General features: G+C 42.9%; 2 protein-coding genes across 3 annotated transcripts; both read left to right on the top strand.

The window, feature by feature from the left end:
• The first annotated feature begins 8,811 nt into the window (after positions 1 to 8,811).
• On the top strand, positions 8,812 to 14,832 carry LOC125289144. Of its 2 annotated transcripts, none has more exons than XM_048235843.1 (2): positions 8,812 to 9,204; positions 13,239 to 14,832. In XM_048235843.1, exon 2 carries the CDS (start codon positions 13,265 to 13,267, stop codon positions 14,069 to 14,071), a length of 807 nt encoding a protein of 268 aa, XP_048091800.1. In that variant the 5' UTR covers positions 8,812 to 9,204; positions 13,239 to 13,264; the 3' UTR covers positions 14,072 to 14,832. The 2 variants fall into 2 exon arrangements, with proteins under 2 accessions (XP_048091800.1, XP_048091799.1); XM_048235842.1 differs by having other exon boundaries at positions 13,185 to 14,832.
• A 282-nt stretch (positions 14,833 to 15,114) lies between these two features.
• Positions 15,115 to 19,987, top strand: LOC125289145 (neurocan core protein-like). Its single transcript, XM_048235844.1, has 8 exons — positions 15,115 to 15,221; positions 15,730 to 15,767; positions 16,439 to 16,477; positions 16,989 to 17,353; positions 18,337 to 18,672; positions 18,899 to 18,990; positions 19,251 to 19,365; positions 19,695 to 19,987. Exons 4-8 carry the CDS (start codon positions 17,251 to 17,253, stop codon positions 19,706 to 19,708), a joined length of 660 nt encoding a protein of 219 aa, XP_048091801.1. The 5' UTR covers positions 15,115 to 15,221; positions 15,730 to 15,767; positions 16,439 to 16,477; positions 16,989 to 17,250; the 3' UTR covers positions 19,709 to 19,987.
• Positions 19,988 to 21,285: the final 1,298 nt, after the last annotated feature.

Here is a 21,285-nt window from a genome sequence, read left to right as displayed (position 1 = left end):
TCACACACACAAACACATCTCTGCTCTCTGCAGCTCCCCGGTGCTCTGAGCCACAAGTGTGTGTGTGTGGCCACTGAATGCTGTGTGACCTAAGCTTCTTTCCACCACAAACAGACCTCTCCCACACACACATTCACATGCATTCAGTCTATCACACTTTTTCTGTGGATTTACGACTTTTTGAACAATTTAAAGGAATCATCTGCGACGGAAGCTACTAAAGGCAAGAACACTCTTTACTTAATCTACTGACTAACATACACAACTACGAGACAGCTAACGTTCTGAATAGAGGCAGGTTTTGTAACATTGAAACAAAATATTATGACATTTGTGAAAAGTGTTTTCAAAAGTTGTTAAAGTTAATTGCTGATTTGTTTGCTTGTGCAATGATGTGATGAAATGTTGTTAAAGCTGCAGTAGATTATGTTTACTGGGTTGTGATGTGGACCTTAATTAAAGGTGATAACGTTTGACTTAATGATGTAGCTGCAATGATAAAACAACAATTTATATACACTTTACACACCTTTTCTTCAGTTTCAGCTCTTCCTATTTTGTTTAGTGTCCTCTAAACTTGTAACTGCATACAATCTAGAAAACAAAGAATCCTAATGAGGTATGATGTCCATATTAGGTGTCAGGCATCAGATGAGAAGGCACCAAGTCTCAGGAAAACCACTGTCAGGTTTACAGAATTACATAGTCATGTCTCAGGCATCAGATGAAAAGCTGCCAGGTCTCAGGAAAACCTCTGTCATGTTTATGGAATTACACCATCAGTTGTAAAAGTGTCAAGTGTCAGAAAAATCTGTCAGGTGAAATGGCATCAGGCGAAAAACTGTCAAGAGTCTGGTATCAGGTCTCAGGAAAACCTATGTCAGGCAAAATGGTTTCACAAATTGTTCTTTATAAATATATATTATCATTATTGAAATCAAGTTCCCTTTGAACTAATTTATTGTCCACATCCTTTTAAGAAAAAAAGAAAATATGTTATTATTAAATGCGTACTGCGCCTTTAAGAGGGCTGTGAGTGAGTGACAGCAGTATGTTGCGGGCGCTACCCCAGCACCCAGCCGTGCCATGCGGCTCAGACAAGCACCTCTTTATTTACACTTCAACCCCGACAGCCACCAGCAGCAGCAGCAGGCCTGTCTGAAGCACTCACTAACACACTTGCCCAGCCTGTTGATCTAACTCATGTGTTTACAGCTTGTTTATCTAGCTCATGTGTTTACAGTTTGTTTATGTTTACAGCTTGTTTATCTCATGTGTTTACAGCTTGTTTGTGTTTACAGCTTGTTTATCTAGCGCATGTGTTTACAGCTTGTTTATCTAGCTCATGTGTTTACAGTTTGTTTATGTTTACAGCTTGTTTATCTCATGTGTTTACAGCTTGTTTGCATTTACAGCTTGTTTATCTAGTTCATGTGTTTACAGCTTGTTTATCTAGCACATTTGTTTACAGCTTGTTTATCAAGCTCATGTGTTTACAGCTTGTTTATGTTTACAGCCTGTTTATCTCGTGTTTACAGCTTGTTTATGTTTACAGCTTGTTTATCTCATGTGTTTACAGCTTGTTTACGTTTACAGCTTGTTTATCTAGCTCATGTGTTTACAGCTTGTTTATTTATCTCACGTGCTTAAAACTTGTTTATCCAGCTCATGTTTACTTACAGATTCATACTTGTTTTCAGCCCATGTGTTTACCTTGTTTATTTATTAGAATTGCAGCTCATGTAACTGAGATTCATACTTGTTTTCAGAATATTTAACTGGGATGCAATAACTTTCTTTACCTCCCAACAAACATAGTAACCTCTTGACACAATTATTATGTGGGATTATTACATTTTATAAGGACAGATTTTTTTTACGTTGGGCCTTTATTATGTTCAAGGGAACTTATTGCATTGGTGGGAAGTTGTTAAGTAGGTGCATTGGCAATCAGTTTGAAACTTTTTACGTTGACATGTTCATGTTTGTTTTCACAGGAACATCCAAATTTGAAGTTTTCTGTAACTGACCACACACACACACACACACACATACATACAGTACATACACACAAACACGTGCACACACACACACAAACACGCGCGCACACACACACGCACACATACATACAGTACATACACACAAACACACACACAAACACGTGCACACACACACAAACACGCGCGCACACGCACACACATATACACACACACAAACACACACACACACACACACACACACATACACTCATATACTGTACACACACATACATACACACACACACACACATACAGTCAGCATGGTGTTCCTAGGCCTGAGTAACATGGTGGACTACCGGCTGCTGGCGGTGGTGATCCCGGGGCTGTGTGTGGGGTTGCCCACGGTGATCTGGGCGCTGCGGGCGCAGGGTGCCCACCGGCGGGATGGCGGCCGGGTGACGCCCTTCACCTTCTGCCTGCTGCTCAGCGACGTGCTGGAGGTCATCCTGCTGCTCTTCCTCCTGGTGCTGCAGCTCAACGTCTGCACCATGCTGGTGTTCCCCTGCTGGCTGTGGTTCCCGCTGGCCGTGGGCGTGCGTCTGTGCGGCATGCACTTCCACCAGCTGGCGGCGCTAGAGGGCACGCTGGCCGTCACGCACCCCTTCTGTCTGGAGCGGCTGGCATCGCTGCTGGTGTCGGTGCCCGTCGCCGTGACGCTGTGGGTGGCCGCGTTCAGCCTCTACGTGTCACCCATCTCGCTCATCGTCAACGTGGTGCTGTGCCTCGTGCCGCTCGCCCTCGTCATCACCAACAGCGTGCTCACCTTCCGGGAGCTTCCGCAGCCTCCTCCGCCGGGGGCGTCGTCCGAGCTGAGCTCGAGTCTGAGCATGCTGCGCGTGGACAGGCGCCCGCGGGGCTTCGCTGTCATGGCGATCGTCTCCATGGTGCTGGTCAGCATCCCCACGTGCGGGCTGTTCTTCGGCGTGCTGACGTCCATCTACTGGCTGTACATCATCTTCTTCCTCATGAACCTGCGGCTCATCCTGGACCCGCTGCTGTGCCACATGCTGTGGAGGGAGGCCACCAAGAGGCAGCTGCCCCAGCACACTGAGGCTGAGCTGCAGACACTCAACGTATGAGCTCACACACACACACACATGCACATATGAACACACATGAACATATGCACACACACACGTGCACATACATGCACACACACACATGCTTTCACACCCATAAACACATACAAACACATATACTCAAACAGACACTTACACACACGGTAAAGGGAAGAGGCTATTAGTTTTCGAGGAGCTGATGCAGGCTACATAGAGAGTTACTGCTGATGCAGGCTACATAGAGAGTTACTGCTGATGCAGGCTACATAGAGAGTTACTGCTGGAAGGGGTTGTGGCCTTGTACTGTACTCTGCTCATGAAAACAGCGCAACTTGAATCCTCCACTGATGTACATTTGGATGTTTTTTTTATTTTCCTTTTTTCATATACAATCATCAAATATGACTAACATGTCATAGGTGCATGTTAACTTGATCATTTGTATGTGGAGTCACATAATCCACTTCATAATCATTCAACTAAGAGGTTTACCTGAATATCAAACACAACCAACATTCATTTAAAGTCATTTAAACTAATTGGACCCCATGTAGTTGAAGACGTGACTAGTAGAAGTAGAAGGTAGGACAATAAATTCCACCACATGTATTCTTTCCTTCCCTCTCTGCAATTTCATGTCTTTTATTGCTTATTTTTTCATTGTTATTATAATCTCGGCATCACTGAAAATGAGGACTACTTTTAACTCCCAAAAATAGATAGAGGTTGAATGAATGAACATACTGAGCTGAATCATGAGACATTTAGAAGATGGAAGTCTTTGTTGCCTTTGTACATCACCACAGGGAAGTCAAACATCCAGTCAATCAAACCTGTCTTTGTTGATGTTCATGTCCGTAGCCACTGTGTGGACTTTCTGCCATCAGACCTGAATGGATCACAGTGACAGTGTGTGATGTCATTTTCTGCTCTCGGCTGCTGCTGAGACCTGTGACCCCTTGACACTAACAGACACACGTTATCAGAGAGGCTTGAACAGAGAGGGATCGAGTGGTTACAGACACAAGCAAACTCAATCATCTGTGGTGTGCCATAACACTTCTGATACAGGAAAACCGTCCACACATAATGATGCAACAATAACCCTATCAAGATACTGTAAGAAGCACTTGACAAGAACAATGACAATAAATATGTGAATATGTTGAAGCAGAAGTGTCTCTTAATGTCATCATTGTACAATTGTACAAGTTTTTTTCTAAGCTCCAAAAAAATATTTATCGTCATTTCTGAAAAAACAGGTCTGATTAGTCTTAGTCGTCTTAGAAACATACACCATTTGGAATCATAAGGTGCTTTGTATTTAAGTTCAGAATCTTTGCACTTATAGCAAACTTGTGGACTAGGAACACAGCAAGAGGGAGGTTTCTCCAGAGACAAATTTCAACATGAACAGAATACGTGGATCCGTATATTCATTGGGTTTGACAAACAGACTCCACACGTGCATGACGGTAGTAATAAAATTGGTAGAAAAAAACAGTAACAAAAGCCAACGTTGGTGGTTGAGTGGAAAAGTGCAGTGTTGGCAATGAGAAGGTGGCAGGTACTGATCTTACCTCAAGAATGAGCAAGTTGGTGTATTTTGTAGGATGAAGTAATGTGTATCATCATGAAGTAGAAAGAACATACCATGAGGTGGACTAGGATAGAACCCAGCCTCTGGAAGTTCTGCTACTCCCATTACAAACAGCCCTTTGGAAGCTATAGTTGCAGATATACATCAAATATACTTCTTGCCCTGTTGGTCACAAACCAGCAGGTGGTCCAGTGGGTAAGTACAGATACAGGGCTGTGATGTCTCAAGGGTGCAAGGTTCAAATCCCACCTTAGAACTTGAAATGGAGTCATTTGAAGGTTGTTGGTGGAATAGTTTGGGAGCTTACTGCAGGCTATGGGGCAGCCATGAGAAAAAGTTTAGTGGTCCCATTTAATTTTGCTACAAGTTGTTAAGTTTGACCACCTGAAAAAGGTTATAACCCCCTAGGTGGCGGGTGGATTTTTCCAGGGGCCAAGTAAGCCCCCCCCATCTTTTTCTCCTTGAAGGTCCATCTTCTGCCACTCTCTTGGGATACATCCTTGGCTTCTTCCTGCTCTCTGCTCTCTTGGTCCATGGAGCCCTGACCACAGATCCTCTCCTGGCAGAGTGGGGGATTAGAACCTGAGACCCTGTGGATGGTAATCCCTGATGCTACCGCTGCACCACTGGCTCCTGCCTGCTCCCTTCCTCAGACATATCTAGTGGTGCCTATTGCCTACACAATGGTTAGAGTAACAGTCTCTACTCTAAATCCCAGGAGTGACTGATATTTCCAAAGCAGGTGAAAGGAGAAATGTTATGATGGGCATTACTAAATGGGCATTAGTTACAGATGGGAATTGAACCAGGGACCCTATACACAGAAGGCTCTGACACTTCCTCTGGGCCACTGTCTCCACATTGGGAGAGGGCCTAACAGGCAAAACAATAGCTCTCCAAAAACTACACACATCCTCTCTGGGTGGTCATCTATTATTTGGAGAGAATCAGATCAGCTGGGTTTGTGTCCCATTTGTTTCTTGTAGCAATATTGCCATTTTGAAGCTGTAACCCCCAGACTGAAGAGTATAGGGCTATTACTACCACCACCACACCAAAAACCTCATCAGTTTCTTGCTCAAACCTTCTGTAAACAGTCTGGACACTGTGAACATGTAACCTAATGACCATATATACTGGCATTGGTACATAATGACCATTTATACTGGCATTGATACATAATGACCATTTAAACTGGCATTGATACATAATGACCATATATACTGGCATTGGTACACTGGACTGGTAACCTAATGACCATATATACTGGCATTCATTCAAAAAGAATGATAGATGTAATGACATTTACACACATTCACTGAGGGGGTATTGTGTGCAACTTGCAATTAACCCTGTTATTAACACAACATGAATCTACCTCAGTTATGAGCATGAAGTCACTGCAAAAATTCTCTCTCTCTCTCTCTCTCTCTCTCTCTCTCAGGAAGTTGTAATAACGTTACTGCAGAAAATTGGTGGGAATCAGGCTTGTTTTGGGATGTGTTGTTTATTGAGAAGGAACAACACATAATGCAGAATGGTAGTTGATTGTACACAGAAACAACAGTGGATTATGGTAGACAAAGATTGTTATGTTTTTTTCAGTACAAATACTTCACATACAGTCATACAGTTATGGTATATTGCAGAATATGACACAGATCTTGTATGTGACCAGGGGCCTCATTTATAAAGCGTTCTTACGCACAGATTTGATCTTAGACTGTGCGTACGCTCAAATCCATGCCAACGCTCAGATTTATAAAAACCGTCTTTGACGTGGAAAAGTGCTTTTCTCCACGTCAGGTTCAAACTTGACGTACGACCATTTCCTTGTGGTAATGCCGGGGTACTGCAAGTAATCTGAGGTCTAAGTGCGATGCATTTTCAAAATTCCAAGACCAACGATCTCATGTCTTTCTTTGCCATATGCATGATCAATATCAGAAGATTTTTTAAAGACGTTTTTTTGGACGCAGCTAAATGTTTCATGGTTTGGCATAAAACTGCTAATGAGAACTATAGCCCACTTAAGAAAGTGAAAAAACGTATAGCTTACTTATTTCATAATATCTAAAAAACACCAAGACCTACGATAGAATGATTGAAACATTCTTACAGGTGATCTAGTATATTTGGTGTTCTCACCAATCTAATATTGACCATAAATTGTCCAATTGCCCTCGTTTAGGAGAGGAAAAGTAGGCTACATTTGTGCCAGGGATGTAGTGGTAAAATAAGAGGTGGGTGAACTATGAATTCTGCAATCTCGGTGAGGTGGACTGCGCCATGCGGTATCGGATTTTTAAAAAAGGCATTCAGAACATGTTTGATAATGGTGGAGGTTAATGCACAGTATTGGGAATATAGGATAGTATTGGATAATACCGTTTTGAATGTTAAAAGTGAATAAACTCTTTTGAGAGGTGGATAAACTAAGAGGTGGGTAGGCCTAAACTCTATTTCTGAAATTGCAGAGGTGGCTAAACTGCGTTTACTCGCGTTTAGCCTCCACTACATCCTAATTTGCGCTCATAGGCCTATTCCCAGCTCCGTAACAGAAAGGTAATATTTGAATGTAAGCTATACAATGTAGGCTATAGATATTTTATATCATATATAGCCTACACAACCAAGGGACGGAAGTTATCCTCTGAAAGCAGGGCATCTTCATATTTAGTGTTGCGTCGGAGTTGCGTAAAGAGGTGCAGAGCGCGCACCTGTTTGCTTTTTTTGACTGGCAGCCGCAGTGCCCAAGATTAGATGACAATACGTGAGTTGGATAATGTCGGCTAAAATATAAAGGTAGGCATAAAGCAAACAATAAAGGACAATGTTTAAGCCATTTGACATTATTGAAAGAAAACGATAGCAAAGATATGCAGAATTAATTAATAATGACCGGCGAACTAGGCTACTTTTTCAGCAAAAACATAGCCTATCCTAAAAGAAACGTTAAGCCTACATGACATATCACGCTTATAATTTAGTCCTCTGTTTTGTAGGCTAAATCAGCATATTACCCTGGGTCATATTGGAAACGTACAGTAGCCTACTGTACCATAACGTACAGGATTATATAGGCCTAGAGGTCTTTCCTTCATAAGGTAGGCCTACCCTATTTTTTTTTCTACAAAGTAGGCCTAAACATACTAAATGTTGATTATTCACATTACTGCAAGCAAAAGGAATGAAAGCGAGCAGAGGACAATGAACATGGATGCATACGATTTCTTTTCAGAAAGCTTTGCTGGAAAAAACATAATTAGGTAAGCTATTCGAACTGACGCATATAGGCTAGTTAACATCAGATGGCATAGGCTAGGCCTATACAATGTTTTCAATATATAATTTTACATAAGCTACAGCTTTTAGGCCATTTATTTCATTAAAACATATGCTAATGATATTGATGAGGGGGTGTTTACAAGGCGGAGACCTAAAACCATCCGGTTGCGCACAAGTTGACGTTCATTTGTGATTTATAATAGGCACATCTGGAAGGGTGGCGAAAGCACGTTTTTTTGTGCGTACGTTCGTTTTCTCTGAATCACACGTACGATCATTTCAGAAATGATCTAAGATCAGATGAAGGATTGTTTCTACGCTACCCTTTTATAAATGAGGCCCCAGGGCTACTGTATATAGTCAGTTTGGAACAGAAGGCAGAGCAGTTGTTCTAATCTAAGACATCAACACAATCCCTGAAGACTTGCTTCCCAAATTAGCACCTAATGAGAAAAACAATTAATTGGGTCCCCTGAACTTCCTTGTCTGGCCCCCTAATTAAAACCAATTTGTTTACCTGTGTGTCTGTAACAGGATTTATTAAAACAGTGTGGTGTTGCAGTGACAGTAGAGAACAAATAAGTTAACAAGTATTTACTAAGTACACTATTAGTGCAAAGTGACAAAATCTCAAATCTAAAACTAAATCAAGAGGAATGGATGGAAGAGCACATTCTGCAATGTAAATGTCAGAGCTGTAAAACAAGACCACGCAACATGCCACAACTTAACTGTGCACAGCGTGTGTAAAGCGCCCTGTGTGTGTGTGTGCATATACACTTGTGTGTGTGTGTGCGTGCATGTACACATGTGTGTGTGTGCATAATAAACAGAAGTGGTCTGTGTGAAAGTGTGTGTAGCACACACACTAACTGACATCACTCTGGCATGGGCAGGGTTACATCATCACCACTATGACACACACAGTGCTAGGGCTGATGGGATACTGGTGGTGTAGCTGCCGGCGGCTGTTGCGTTGCTCAGCGTTCTTCCATGTGACAGGGGCAGGTTCCAGCGGCCACCATCGGACACGTGACTGACCAATGCGGTTCTAAGTGCTGTTCTTGTTGACTAACTGTGACCGGACAGGTTCTAAACCACTGTTCTAAACAGGTTCTAGACACTGTTCTGGTGGATGTACCCAGCTCTCACAGAATACAGACGGCATCTGAGACCAGAGAACATTGATCAAAGCGTCTACTCAGGACTGGAAAGCAAGGTGATTACACACACACACACACATACACACACACACACACTTATACACACTTACCAACACATCACTCATGTAGTAAAGTTATTAACTTACAGAGGATAAAATAAGGCTACGCTGGGTTAAAAATAAACTTCTCATGACCTTGTTCTTGTTGAAACTAAGATTTTCTTTGCATCTATCTGTGCATTGTCTGTCTTTAAATGATTCATTTTTAATTTGTTACCAAATAAACGTTCTTACGCTTGTCTTTTGGTCCAACGCTGTTGTCATAGCGATTGACGGCGCTGTGGTGTCAGTCCGGTAGCGTCTCGAAGCAGGGCTATGCCTCTCCACAGGTCACGTGACTCCGACAGCATCCGTGACCACACAACACAACCACCTATTCATCCCACATCAGACCACCATTTGTGTCTGCCCCACGGCTGAGCTGAATGAGCATTTAACACTCTGAGGGATACTAATGGGAACACAGCCACTAAACTAAAGTAACTCTTCAAACTGTGTGTGTGTGTGTGTGTGTGTGTGTGTGTCCGTCCATGGGTGCTTAGCATATTGTCTTAGGTATCATCATAAGACATAAGAGGGAAGTGCATGACATATTTAAACGCACAGACACACACACACACACACACACACACACACAGACAGACAACACACACACACACACACACACACACAAACACACACAAACACACACTCACATAGACACACAAGCACACACACACACACACACACACACACAAAGACGCACACAGACACACAAGCACACACACACACAGAGACACGCACATAGACACACAAGCACACACACACACAGAGACACACACACAAACACACACACACTCACACACACACTCACAGTAATAGTATCTGATGTATTTGAGTGGGCCCCAGTGAGGAGGGATTCAGAAGTAAAGCCGGAACCCCTGCTGCGGTCTAAAATGGGAACATCCGCCCGGGAAGCTGCTGTGATGACACGGCAGAGAGACAAGAGATCAGGGACGACACGACAGATTCCTAAATAAGCCCCCAGTCTGAACTACGCCAGCTTAAACACACAAAATATGTCACATTTTAAATAACCAGTCTGATCTACGCCAGCTTAAACACACAAGATATGTCACATTTTAAATAACCAGTCTGATCTATGCCAGCTTAAACACACGAGATATGTCACATTTTAAATAACCAGTCTGATCTACGCCAGCTTAAACACACAAGAGATCTCACATTTTAAATAACCAGTCTGATCTACGCCAGCTTACACACACAAGATATGTCACATTTTAAATAACCAGTCTGATCTATGCCAGCTTAAACACACAAGAGATCTCAAATTTTAAATAACCCCTCAGTCTGATCCAAGTCAGATTTAACACACAAGAGATCTCACATTGTACGTGTCTGTGAGTAGCATTTCATCGTCTGTCTTCCACACATACACTTTGCAGCATTTCATCGTCTCTCTTTCACATGTTCACTTTGTAGTTTGCTTCTTCTCATTGTCAGCTCCTTAAATCTTTGTCATGAAATGTGATTTTTTAAAATCTATTCAGATTCATCTCTATTCTGTTTCTCTTCAAGGTTTCACTCACTCACACTCACTCACTCAATCAGACCTTCTCTTCTCTCGGTCTTTCTCTGTTTCACTCACTCACTCACTCAGTCCTTCTCTTTAATCTCTTTCTCTGTTTCACTCACTCAATCAGTCCTTCTCTTCTCTCTGTTCTCAGACAGATGTTACTTACTGAGACTCCTGCTGACATGGCATGATGAGCATATTTTTTAACTTACTGAGACTCCTGCTGACATGGCATGATGAGCATATCTCATCCTCGCCCTCTCTCTCATCCTCTCAATTCAATTCAGTTTAATTAAATATTGGTATGACTGTTCAAGTTACAATATTGCCAAAGCATTACAAAAACAGAAGACAATAGTAATAATTAAACTAATAAAACAATAATACGATGATAATGTACATAATAGAGGGAAGAAAAAGTAGGTTAATACAATTGTAAAATTGTTAGTGGGAGAAAAAAAAGAAGATAAACAACAGTAGGGGTGGAATCACTGGCTTACGGCTGCATTTAGTCTTTCGTGACAGGCTACATATTTTCCAGCTGCCAGTGTGGTTTCTGGAATTTTGCCCAGGATATATTTTAGCTTACCCTCATTATTTTCATTTAAAATTTCAGGGCGTATGTTACTTGCTTTTGTAAGGAAGGTTTCTCTGAGGTCTGTGTACAATTGCCATTCTATTAGGAAATGTGGCTCTGTTTCTATTTTACTTTCCTGGCAGTGGTGGCACAGCCTGACCTCTCTTGGTAACCAGGTCTGTTTTTTTTGTGTCTTTGAGAGTTTTTAGATATGGGGCCAATTCATATTTGTGATTAATTTCTGTCCAATATGATATATATTTTTCTTTTTCTATGAAACAATTTGGATGGATTATATTTGCTAATTGAATTGAATCTTTTTAATTGTGGACATTGTCAAATGAATTGGAGTAAGATTGCTGTGCTTTATAATTAATTGATTTAGGTACTCTTCTCTTTATTTAATTCGGTGCTTTTTAGGGCTTTATAAGGTATTGAATTGGGGTCACTAAATGTGTTTTTTCCAAATTTTAAAGTTCTTTTTTTAATTTTGAAAATGAATGGGAACTGGCCCAGTTCAGCCCTGCAACCATTATGCAGGGTATTCCTGTGAGCTTTGAGAATGTTTTTTGTAGAAATCCGTGTGCAGGGCTTCAATTGGGTGTTTCTCCCAATCCGCAAATTCATATTTTAAAAGTGGTCCCCATATTTTGCACCCATGGAGGTCAAAGGTTTGATGACTCATGACCATATTCTTATGGGAACATTGGCTTGAATGACTTTTTGATCAAACATAAAGATCGTTGTGCTTTTTGATAACACATAAAGTTCGTTGTGCTTTTTGATAACACATAAAGATCGTTGTGCTTTTTGATAGCACATAAATATCGCTGTGCTTTTTGATAACACATAAAGATTGTTGTGCTTTTTCTTTCAGGTTTTTTACTGCCAAATCAAATTTTCCTGTTGAATTAATTGTGTTTGTTTGATTAGTTCTTTGCCAATTGAAAATTTCATCATTTTTTAAGTTCACCTTTAGTGACCAATTTTCTGCAAATTTCTCTAGAATATTCAAGCTATTTTGCAGGCTTACTTCATCTGGGGCTATGAAAACTAGGTCATCTGCATAAAGAAGACATTTTACCTCAGCGTCTAATAATTGTATGCCAGGATCAGTGGATTGTTGGATTTTAATAGCCAATTCATGTATGTATAAATTAAATAGCATTGGACTCATGGCACAGCCTTGATGGACACCACGGTATTGGGGGGAAAAATCTGTTTGCATATTTCCAATCTTAACTGCACATTTGCTTGGGGAATACATTGATTTTATTACGTCATATGTTTGCCCCCCAACACCATATTCTAATAATTTGTGCCATACAGTATTAAAGGCTTTCAGGAAATCAACAAAGCAAGTGAATAATTTGGATTTGTCTTGTTTAACATATTTATGAATTAGTGTGTGTAGTGTAAAAATGTGATCTGAGGTTTGGGAGGAATCCAATTTGTGCTTTGTTGATTGATAAAAACTGTCAGTCTTGAATTTACTATCGAACAGAAGAGATTGCCCATGTTGCTGCAGATGCATATACCCCTGTAGTTATTAGGATCCAGCCTGTAACCATTCTTAAATATATGTGAAATGAGACTCTCTCTTCTCTCTCTCATCCTCTATTTCTCTCTCCTCTCTCTCATCCTCTTTTTATGTCATCTTCTCTTCTCTCTCTCTCATCTCTCTCCCCCTCTCTCTCCTTGTCCCCAGGTAAACCCTTGCCACCCTGGTCTCATCATCTCTCACCCCCTCACTCCTTGTGCCCAGGTAAACCCTTGCCACCCTGGTCCTCTCATCCTCTCCTCTCTCTCTCTCCTTGTCCCCAGGTAAACCCTTGCCACCCTTGTCCCCAGGTAAACCCTTGCCACCCTTTTCCCCAGGTAAACCCTTGCCACGCTGGTCCACCATGGTGTTCATGGGCATGAGTAACTTTGTGGACTACCGTCTGCTGGCCATCCTGATGACGGGCATGTGCCTGGGTCTGCCCGCGCTGGGCTGGGCGTTCCGCTCGCTGCACTTCCACCGGCGGTCCGGCGGCCGCGTGACGCCCTTCGCCGCGTGCCTGTTGCTAAGCGACGTGCTGGAGCTCCTGCTGCTCTCCTTCCTCATGGTGGAGCAGCTGAACATCTGCGACCTGAAGGTCTACCCCTGCTGGGTGTGGTTCCCTGTCTCCGTGGGCGTGCGCCTGTGCGCGCTGCACTTCCACCAGCTGGTGGCGCTAGAGGGCATCATGGCGCTGTCCTTCCCGCAGTGCTGGGCGCGCCTGTCTTCACCGGCCGTCGGCGTGCCCATCAGCGTCTTCCTGTGGCTGACGGCGCTCAGCTTCTACCTGTCGCCCGTCTGCATCGTGGTCAACGTGGTGCTGGCGGCCGTGCCCGTGGCGCTGCTAGTGGTCAGCTTCGTGCTGACGCTCAAGACGCCGCCGCACGTGGCCCCCCGGCCCTGGGACGTGCTGGGGGTTGCCGCGGTGACCCTGCTGGGCGTCAGCTGGCCCACGTGCGCGCTCTTCTTCGGCATCCTGTCGGGCGTGGTGTGGCTGCACGTCATCTTCTTCGTCATGCAGCTGCGGCTGATCACCGACCCACTCCTCTGCGTGCTGGTGTGGAGGGCCACGGGCGCCAGCGCCACCTCCAGCTCCACCACCAGACTACACATCCCACTGCCCATCAGCGCCACGGTGGACTGCGACTCCGTCATCAGGAGACAGCGCTGACGTGAGAGAGAGAGACCGAAGGATAGAGAGGGATAGAGAGAGAGAGAGAGAGGAGAAAAGAAGAAGAGAAAGGAAGAGATGAAAGGTTGATTCACTTACAACTGAGTTATAAAACGTTTCTCTGTTTCTCAGTGGAATGATTTTGAATGACTGAATGCATTTTACAGTCGCTGAATATAATCTCGTATACTACAATAACCTGGCCTTAATATCCTAACTATAAAATACTTTTGATCCTAATATACTCCTGTGCCTAACAGCCTGCAGATCCCTCCTCAGGCCTAAGGCTGTTATTCAACACAACAATACTGGAAAATATGTGGTTATAGGATGAGAAAAACCTGAGGTCACAGGTGACAGTTTCTCTTGGGTCATGATGTTAGCCTGACGAGCCAGACCCACATTAAAATGTAGGGTCTGGGCACTCACCGTTCGCAGTGCTCAGTCCAAGGGGAGGGATAATCGGTTGTCTTTCAAATTCCTTTTACTTTTATCAAAATCACAAACATTTGCAATATTTTGTCAGTTTCTTCTGTGTGTATTTGTTAATACCATCTTCAAATCTTCACAGTTAAGTATCAAAAGCCTGTATTGATAATCAAATCTTCTGTATGTAGGAATGTTTAATAATGCATTTAATAACTGAATAATGTAATGCCTTATTACTATACGACTATTGACGGAGACTATTGAGATGATGTGTCCATCTGACTGACCCATGTCCATGTCTGGTCTCAGTAAACTGCAGATGTTACAACCTCAGTGTGTGTCTCTCTCACCTCTCTGTTGCCACTGCACGCTGCACCTGTGTGCCCCTACCACCTGCACTCTGTGGACCACTGCTAACCAAATACACCCATGAGCATTGTGTGTGTGTGTTTCAGTGTCTGTTTTAACAGGGGGTGTATTTGTTAACAAGATTATTTGCTCTACCAACAACACCCCGCTCCTCCACAAACACACACACATTCTCATCCACAGTATTCTGACAGACACACACACACAATCAGCTCTCAGTGTGTAGGGCAAACAGAGAAGAGAAGAGAAGAGAAGAGAAGAGGAGAGGAGAGGAGACAAGAGAGGAGAAGAGAAGTGAAGACAGGACAAAAGAGAAAAAAAGCTGAAACACTGATTACTGGATCCTGAACAGGTAGATTTATGCATTGGTTCATTCATGCAGTCATGGTAAGACTTAATTAAGACTGATCCAGATGGCTTCATGTGTGTTTACAGTATAAGATTTACTTCTACAGAACTCAGTTTCTTGCATATCTACACTTGATTGGTTGGTTTTCAGGTACTCAGAAAAAGATAATATATAGTTTACTGTTATTTTTTATACTTCACAATTACTAAAAAAAAAATTTAAAAAACTTTTTTTCATAGTTTTCGAAACCCAATTGATTGACTGACAGAAAACTGAGTAGTGCACTTTAGTAGAATTTAGTAGAACATTCCATACAAAATCAGCATGCAACTTCACTCTGTTTTAAAACTGTTTACTGTGTGTGTGTGTGTGTGTGTGTGTGTGTGTGTGTGTGTGTGTGTGTGTGTCTTTCCTGTGTTTACTGTGTGTGTGTACGCATGAATTTTCACCCACTGTGTCATCTCTGTGTTTCTATCTGTGTACAATCATGTCATTTGTTGATAATTTGTAGATCTATGGAGGGGGTCAGGAGAGTTCTACTACTCTTGGGTGAGTTAGAGAACACACAGACGCCTGGACGGCACTAAAAACCTAAAGTGTTTTTACACGCTCTCTTACGCTCTCTAGTGCCTCTGTAAAGAGCTGTACTGCAACTTTGAACTATACTGCAGCTTCTACAGTACCAAGTCTTTTGGCCTTAAGGAATAACTAAGGGGCATGTGCAGCATTACTATAAACTACTAGCAGGAGTAACCTGCTCATACCACAAAATATTATCAGGTCATTTTACATTATCATACAGAATACACCAAAATATAAAAGACCTACAGCAAATGTCTTATTTTTGTATATTTTTTTTCCCCAAATCAAGATCCTGTGATGAGTGAGACATATATCTCTGCTAGATTATGGTTGATGATCTGGTTTAGCGCCATGGACACTTAAACACATTAACATAATGATTTTGTTGAGTCTAGTATTTCTGTTTTGAAAAGCATCACCTGTTTAAGACAATAACAAAAGTGATCCACCTACGTTGGAAAGGATTTATCTTTGATTACATTAAGTATGATCAGTAATAACAACAATGACACTACACTTTCTAGAACATGTCACTATTAAGCTTGAAAGGAGGACATTTGTGTGTGTAGAACATTCTGCAAACCTCAGTTTGGTCCTCATGATTTGCATCATTCAAATTGTAGTTTGTGCTTGTACAGGAATGTTTCCACTCGTCCTGCACTACAGTTCCCCAGCAGGTAACATGTCTGCCTGCCATCCATCTTTAGTCTGATTCTCTCTTTTCTCTGTTCTATTTGTTTATATTATATTTGGAAAGATAATCCATCTTGTTCGGATTCTTTTGTTCAATCCCGATTTGTTGCTCTCATATTTAGATGAGATTATTTTGCTCCATCTAGATTTTTTCATTTCATATAAGGCAATTTGATAAGTTTGATTCCCTTTCAACCCCGAAAATAGTATTTGTAAAGATGAAAGTGTTTTTGCTGTGTAATATGTCCATGTAAGAGGCATCTACCTCCCCTCTTCTACATTCCTCTCTGAATCTCCTCACCTCTTCTCTCCTCTCTTCTCCTCTCCACATCTCATTTCATCTCTTCTCCTCTCTTCTCTTCTCCTCTCTTCAGTTCTCTTCTCATCTCTTCTTTTCTCTTCTCCTCTCCATGTCTCATTTCACCTCTTCTCCTTTCATCTCTTCTTTTCTCTTCTCTCCACGTCTCGTTTCATCTCTTCTCCTCTCCTCCACAGAGGCGCGTGAGTTCCACTTTGTGCGTGAGCAGCGGTCGTGGTCTGAGGCGCTGCACTACTGCCGGCTGAAGCACACAGACATGGCCAGCGCTGCCGACGCCTCAGAGATGGGCCAGATCGCGGCCGCCATCCCCCCCGGTTATGCCGAGCCCGTTTGGATCGGGCTGCAGCGTGGCAGGTCCTTGGTGTGGCGCTGGTCGGACCCGACCGAGAGACCGGCTACAGCAAGTGGGGCGATGGCCTCCCCAACGCACAGCCGAAGATGTGTGCCGCCATATATGGGTTTGACATCCTCATGTTTGGCATCATGAATGCCTGGCTCAGCGACCCGTGCGGCCATATAAAGCATTTCGTCTGCTTCGACCGTAAGTCCAACTTCAAGGGCTCTATCTTAGCGATTGGAAACTAATGGTCAGAGACGCAAAGTTTAAAGACATTTAAGGCGTGTCCTGTCCACATTCGATAATTTAATGGTGTAATTTTGTGATCAGTTGCTAGGTGCATTGTTCAAAAGGGATGGTCTTCTGTTTCTTAATCAGTTATGGGTGTGTTTTGGGTGTAACATTCCTTTAACCAATGAGAATGACATCTGTCATTCCTTTAAAGAAAGCAGGCAGCACTACATCAAACAGCTGGTCTGTATTTTGACAGCCAGCTCATTTGAAGGAGTCTGCTTGCACAATTCTACTAGTACTTGCTTTACTAAAACTATGAGTTTTCTATAAGTATGTGTATTTTATAAGTATGAATATTCTATATATAAGGGATAATGTATAGAACGCCGGTCATTGTCGGGAGATAGGTCCCGACAGGGCGAACCGGACAATCCCGAACCGGACTATCTCCCGACAATGACCGGCGTTCTATACATTATCCCGCTTATTACACGGCTACTTACCAAAACGACACAATAAACTCCCCACGATATGACTCTTTAGCCTACATAGCCTAGGCTATAGCCTATTTGTTACCGTTTCATCATGGCTTTTGCTGAGAAACAAATAGTTCGCAACAACACACGCTGAACTTGATTCAAACATTCTTTAGAACACAGCTGATCAACCGTCTATTTTCACTTTTGAATTAAGTTCCAATCCTTGAGTAGTCATATGAAAGAATTGATTTAGAAGCACAAAGCCCATTTTCCTTGACAGCGGTCTGTTATACTTAGCAACGGTCTGTTATTCAGAATTAGCAGACCGCCGAACGTTGGGAAGGCCCATTCAAGTGAATGGAGCATTCTGCAGCACTATGAAGAGCCGTGTAATAAGTATGAGTATTCTATAAGTATGAGTATTCCGTAAGTGCACAGTATATCCGCATCATACTCCTCTGGTCCCCTGCCCAGAGAGTCGGGGCCTTGTGGTGGTTGACGAGAAGAAGGATTGGACCTCAGCACAGACCTACTGCCGGACGCACCACACAGACCTGGCCAGCGTGGGGTCCGACGCCGAGAGCGGTCAGATTTGGGCCGCGAGGCCGAGCGGCGCCGCCCAGATGTGGATCGGCCTCTTCAGCGACGACTGGAGCTGGACCGACGGAACTGGCTCCTCGTTCCGGAACTGGCAGAGTGGGCAACCGGATAACGGCGTCGGTGAGGGCTGTGCGGGGCTGTTGACCAACGACTCGGGGAGGTGGGCCGACTTCTTCTGCACGAGCCAGTACTCCTTCATCTGCGCAGGAGGTGAGGGGCACACGCACACACACAGACACGTGCACACAAACACACACACACAAACGTACACACATACGAGCGCACATACATAAACACACACACACACACATGCATACACGCAAACGCGCACACGCATGCGCGCACACGTATGCGCGCACACACACGCGCACACACACACACGTCCTGATTAACTCCTCAGACATTGTCTCAGTGATTTTCTTCTTATATTTTGCAGCTCCACGGGCCAAGAGATTGATAGTGAGGGTGAAGATTCGCTCTGCCCAGGAGAACATGACTTCAGAAATCACAGATCACCTTCTCCATCAGGTAAAGGGCATTGTGCAGCCACACACTCTCTCTCTCTCACACACACCGTAACCACCCACCCACACAACACACAAACACACACAAACACACAGACACACCTTACCACACACACACACTCTGGATGGAGTGAGTGTCTGTTCCTCTGGCAGTAGTGGAGCGCTACCTGTTCTGCCTGTGGCCTACAAAAAGTGCCAGAATACAACTACAGTTAGAGGATGCTTTACAACAAGTCTTCTCTCTCTTTGTGTGTGTGTGTGTAGCTGGTTGCTCCGTGGGCTCATGCACCTGATATGAAGGCGTCGTGGCAGAGATGTGCCAATGGAGAGATCTTCATCAGGGAGGAAGACAAGACAGATGACAGGCCTGAGGAAAGAGGTAAACAAATTAGTCTCTCAAAAAAGTAAAATGAACAAACCATTACAATCTGATAACACAATATGCCTGATAATTTATAAATGTAATGTATGTAAAAGATGCAGATTATATGTTGTATATATTTTATTTATTTATTTATAATGTATAAATGTAGTGTGTAAAAGATGCAGATTATATGTTGTATATATTTTATTTATTTATTTATAATGTATAAATGTAGTGTGTGAAAGATGCAGATTATATGTTGTATATATTTTATTTATTTATTTATAATGTATAAATGTAGTGTGTGAAAGATGCAGATTATATGTTGTATATTTGACTTCCAGGCACAACAGAGTGAGACGGACGTCCCTGCAGCTCATGTTATTTACATCTCTCCCTCATTAGGAGTAAACAAATGCATCTGGCATGTGGAGGCATATTCTAGTACACAAATAATATGTACATAGGTTTAGGCGAAGTAGAATTTACATAACCTTCTGCATACATGTAGCCATGGAAATGCACATACACACACATTGGTTGCATGTATTTTGCCCTTTTTTATCTACATTGTAATGCTGCTTATGAATTATGCCTTACTTAAAATGCTATGGTGTGTGGCTGGCTCTGAGGAAAATAAAATCAGTAGTAGTGTTGTGTTCTCTGGTTTCTTTTCATGATGACATCATATGCAGTACAACACACACACACAGACATACACGTACACACACACAGGTGAATAGTCCTGCCAGGTGCCATTGTGATCTTCCTTAAGAAACAGCCATGTCCATTGGTAAACAGTCAGTCACAGATGCTAAATATGCCACTCCTTATATGCTGGCCAAGGCTTTGACTTAAATGTTTTTATTAACCTGCCAGCATGAATATCAATCTGGTAGTGAGGGACAGTGGGGCATTAGTGTCCTCACAGCTGGCTAGTTGCTCAGTCCAGACAGACCTACGGGGAGGGAATAACTGGAGCTTGCACCTGCTATGCCTCAAGATGTCACATAATGCAATACCAACTTAACCAGCAGGTGGCAGTGCTACCACACGCTCAGAAGTAAATACTCTTCAGATGCATCATGCCATCCTCCCCAGCCAGAGCCAGAAACATCTCTCCATATTTATCACACAGGCGTTTCTCCTGCTGCAAACCCTTGCAGTGAAATCAGATAGATAGATAGATAGATAGATAGATAGATAGATAGATACTTTATTGATCGCCAAGGGGAAATTCAAGGGTCTCAATAGCATACAGACATCACACACAACATGCACTTACAGCAGAAGTGGTAAACATAAGTATAAGTGTAAACATATAACTAAACTCCACTGTACAATAAAGACAGTAGAAGATAAGAAAGATAAGAAAACTAAGAAAACTAAATACTAAATATACTATATAAATTAAATTTAAAAAAGTCCAGTGTGCTTAAGGGTGATCAAGCATAAGACGCTTGTAGTGACAGGGCCGGGACTGGTAAGGTGCTAAAGGGAGTGAGTGTCATGGTAAAGGTGCAAAAAGTAGTCCAACCATAGTCCTTTAGTTATGTGTGCATGGCAAGGTGCTCAAGAGAGTGAGTGTCGTGGTGAAGGTGCAAAAAGTAGTCCAACATTAGTCCAACAGTGCAACAGTGCAAGAGTAAGGTCTATGACGCATGACTGCACTGCAACCTACAGCAACAATCACATAGTGAAATTTGCTGACGACACAACTCTGGTGGGTCTCATCACCAAGGGCGACGAGACTCAATACAGGTTGGAGGTCGACCATCTGACCACGTGGTGCAGGGATAACAACCTCCTGCTGAACGTCAGCAAGACCAAAGAGATTGTTGTTGACTTCCGGAGAGGTCACACCCAACACCTGCCACTGACCATCGGCGGTGCTGTGGTGGAAGGCGAGCAGCACCAAATTCCTGGGGGTGCACA

Source organism: Alosa alosa, chromosome 24 (genome assembly GCF_017589495.1).
Source record: "Alosa alosa isolate M-15738 ecotype Scorff River chromosome 24, AALO_Geno_1.1, whole genome shotgun sequence".
In the NCBI taxonomy this organism is placed as follows: Eukaryota; Metazoa; Chordata; class Actinopteri; order Clupeiformes; family Clupeidae; genus Alosa; species Alosa alosa.
This window is presented reverse-complemented; position numbering and strand designations above follow the sequence as displayed.

What these genes read in the sequence shown, in the direction of transcription:
- LOC125289144 (XM_048235843.1), top strand. Translation starts at nt 13,265, where the DNA reads ATGGTGTTCATGGGCATGAGTAACTTTGTGGACTACCGTCTGCTGGCC.
- LOC125289145 (XM_048235844.1), top strand. Translation starts at nt 17,251, where the DNA reads ATGTGTGCCGCCATATATGGGTTTGACATCCTCATGTTTGGCATCATG. An exon ending in GCATTTCGTCTGCTTCGACC is followed by an intron (nt 17,354 to 18,336) that starts GTAAGTCCAACT and finishes TCCCCTGCCCAG; the next exon opens with AGAGTCGGGGCCTTGTGGTG. An exon ending in CAGATCACCTTCTCCATCAG is followed by an intron (nt 18,991 to 19,250) that starts GTAAAGGGCATT and finishes GTGTGTGTGTAG; the next exon opens with CTGGTTGCTCCGTGGGCTCA.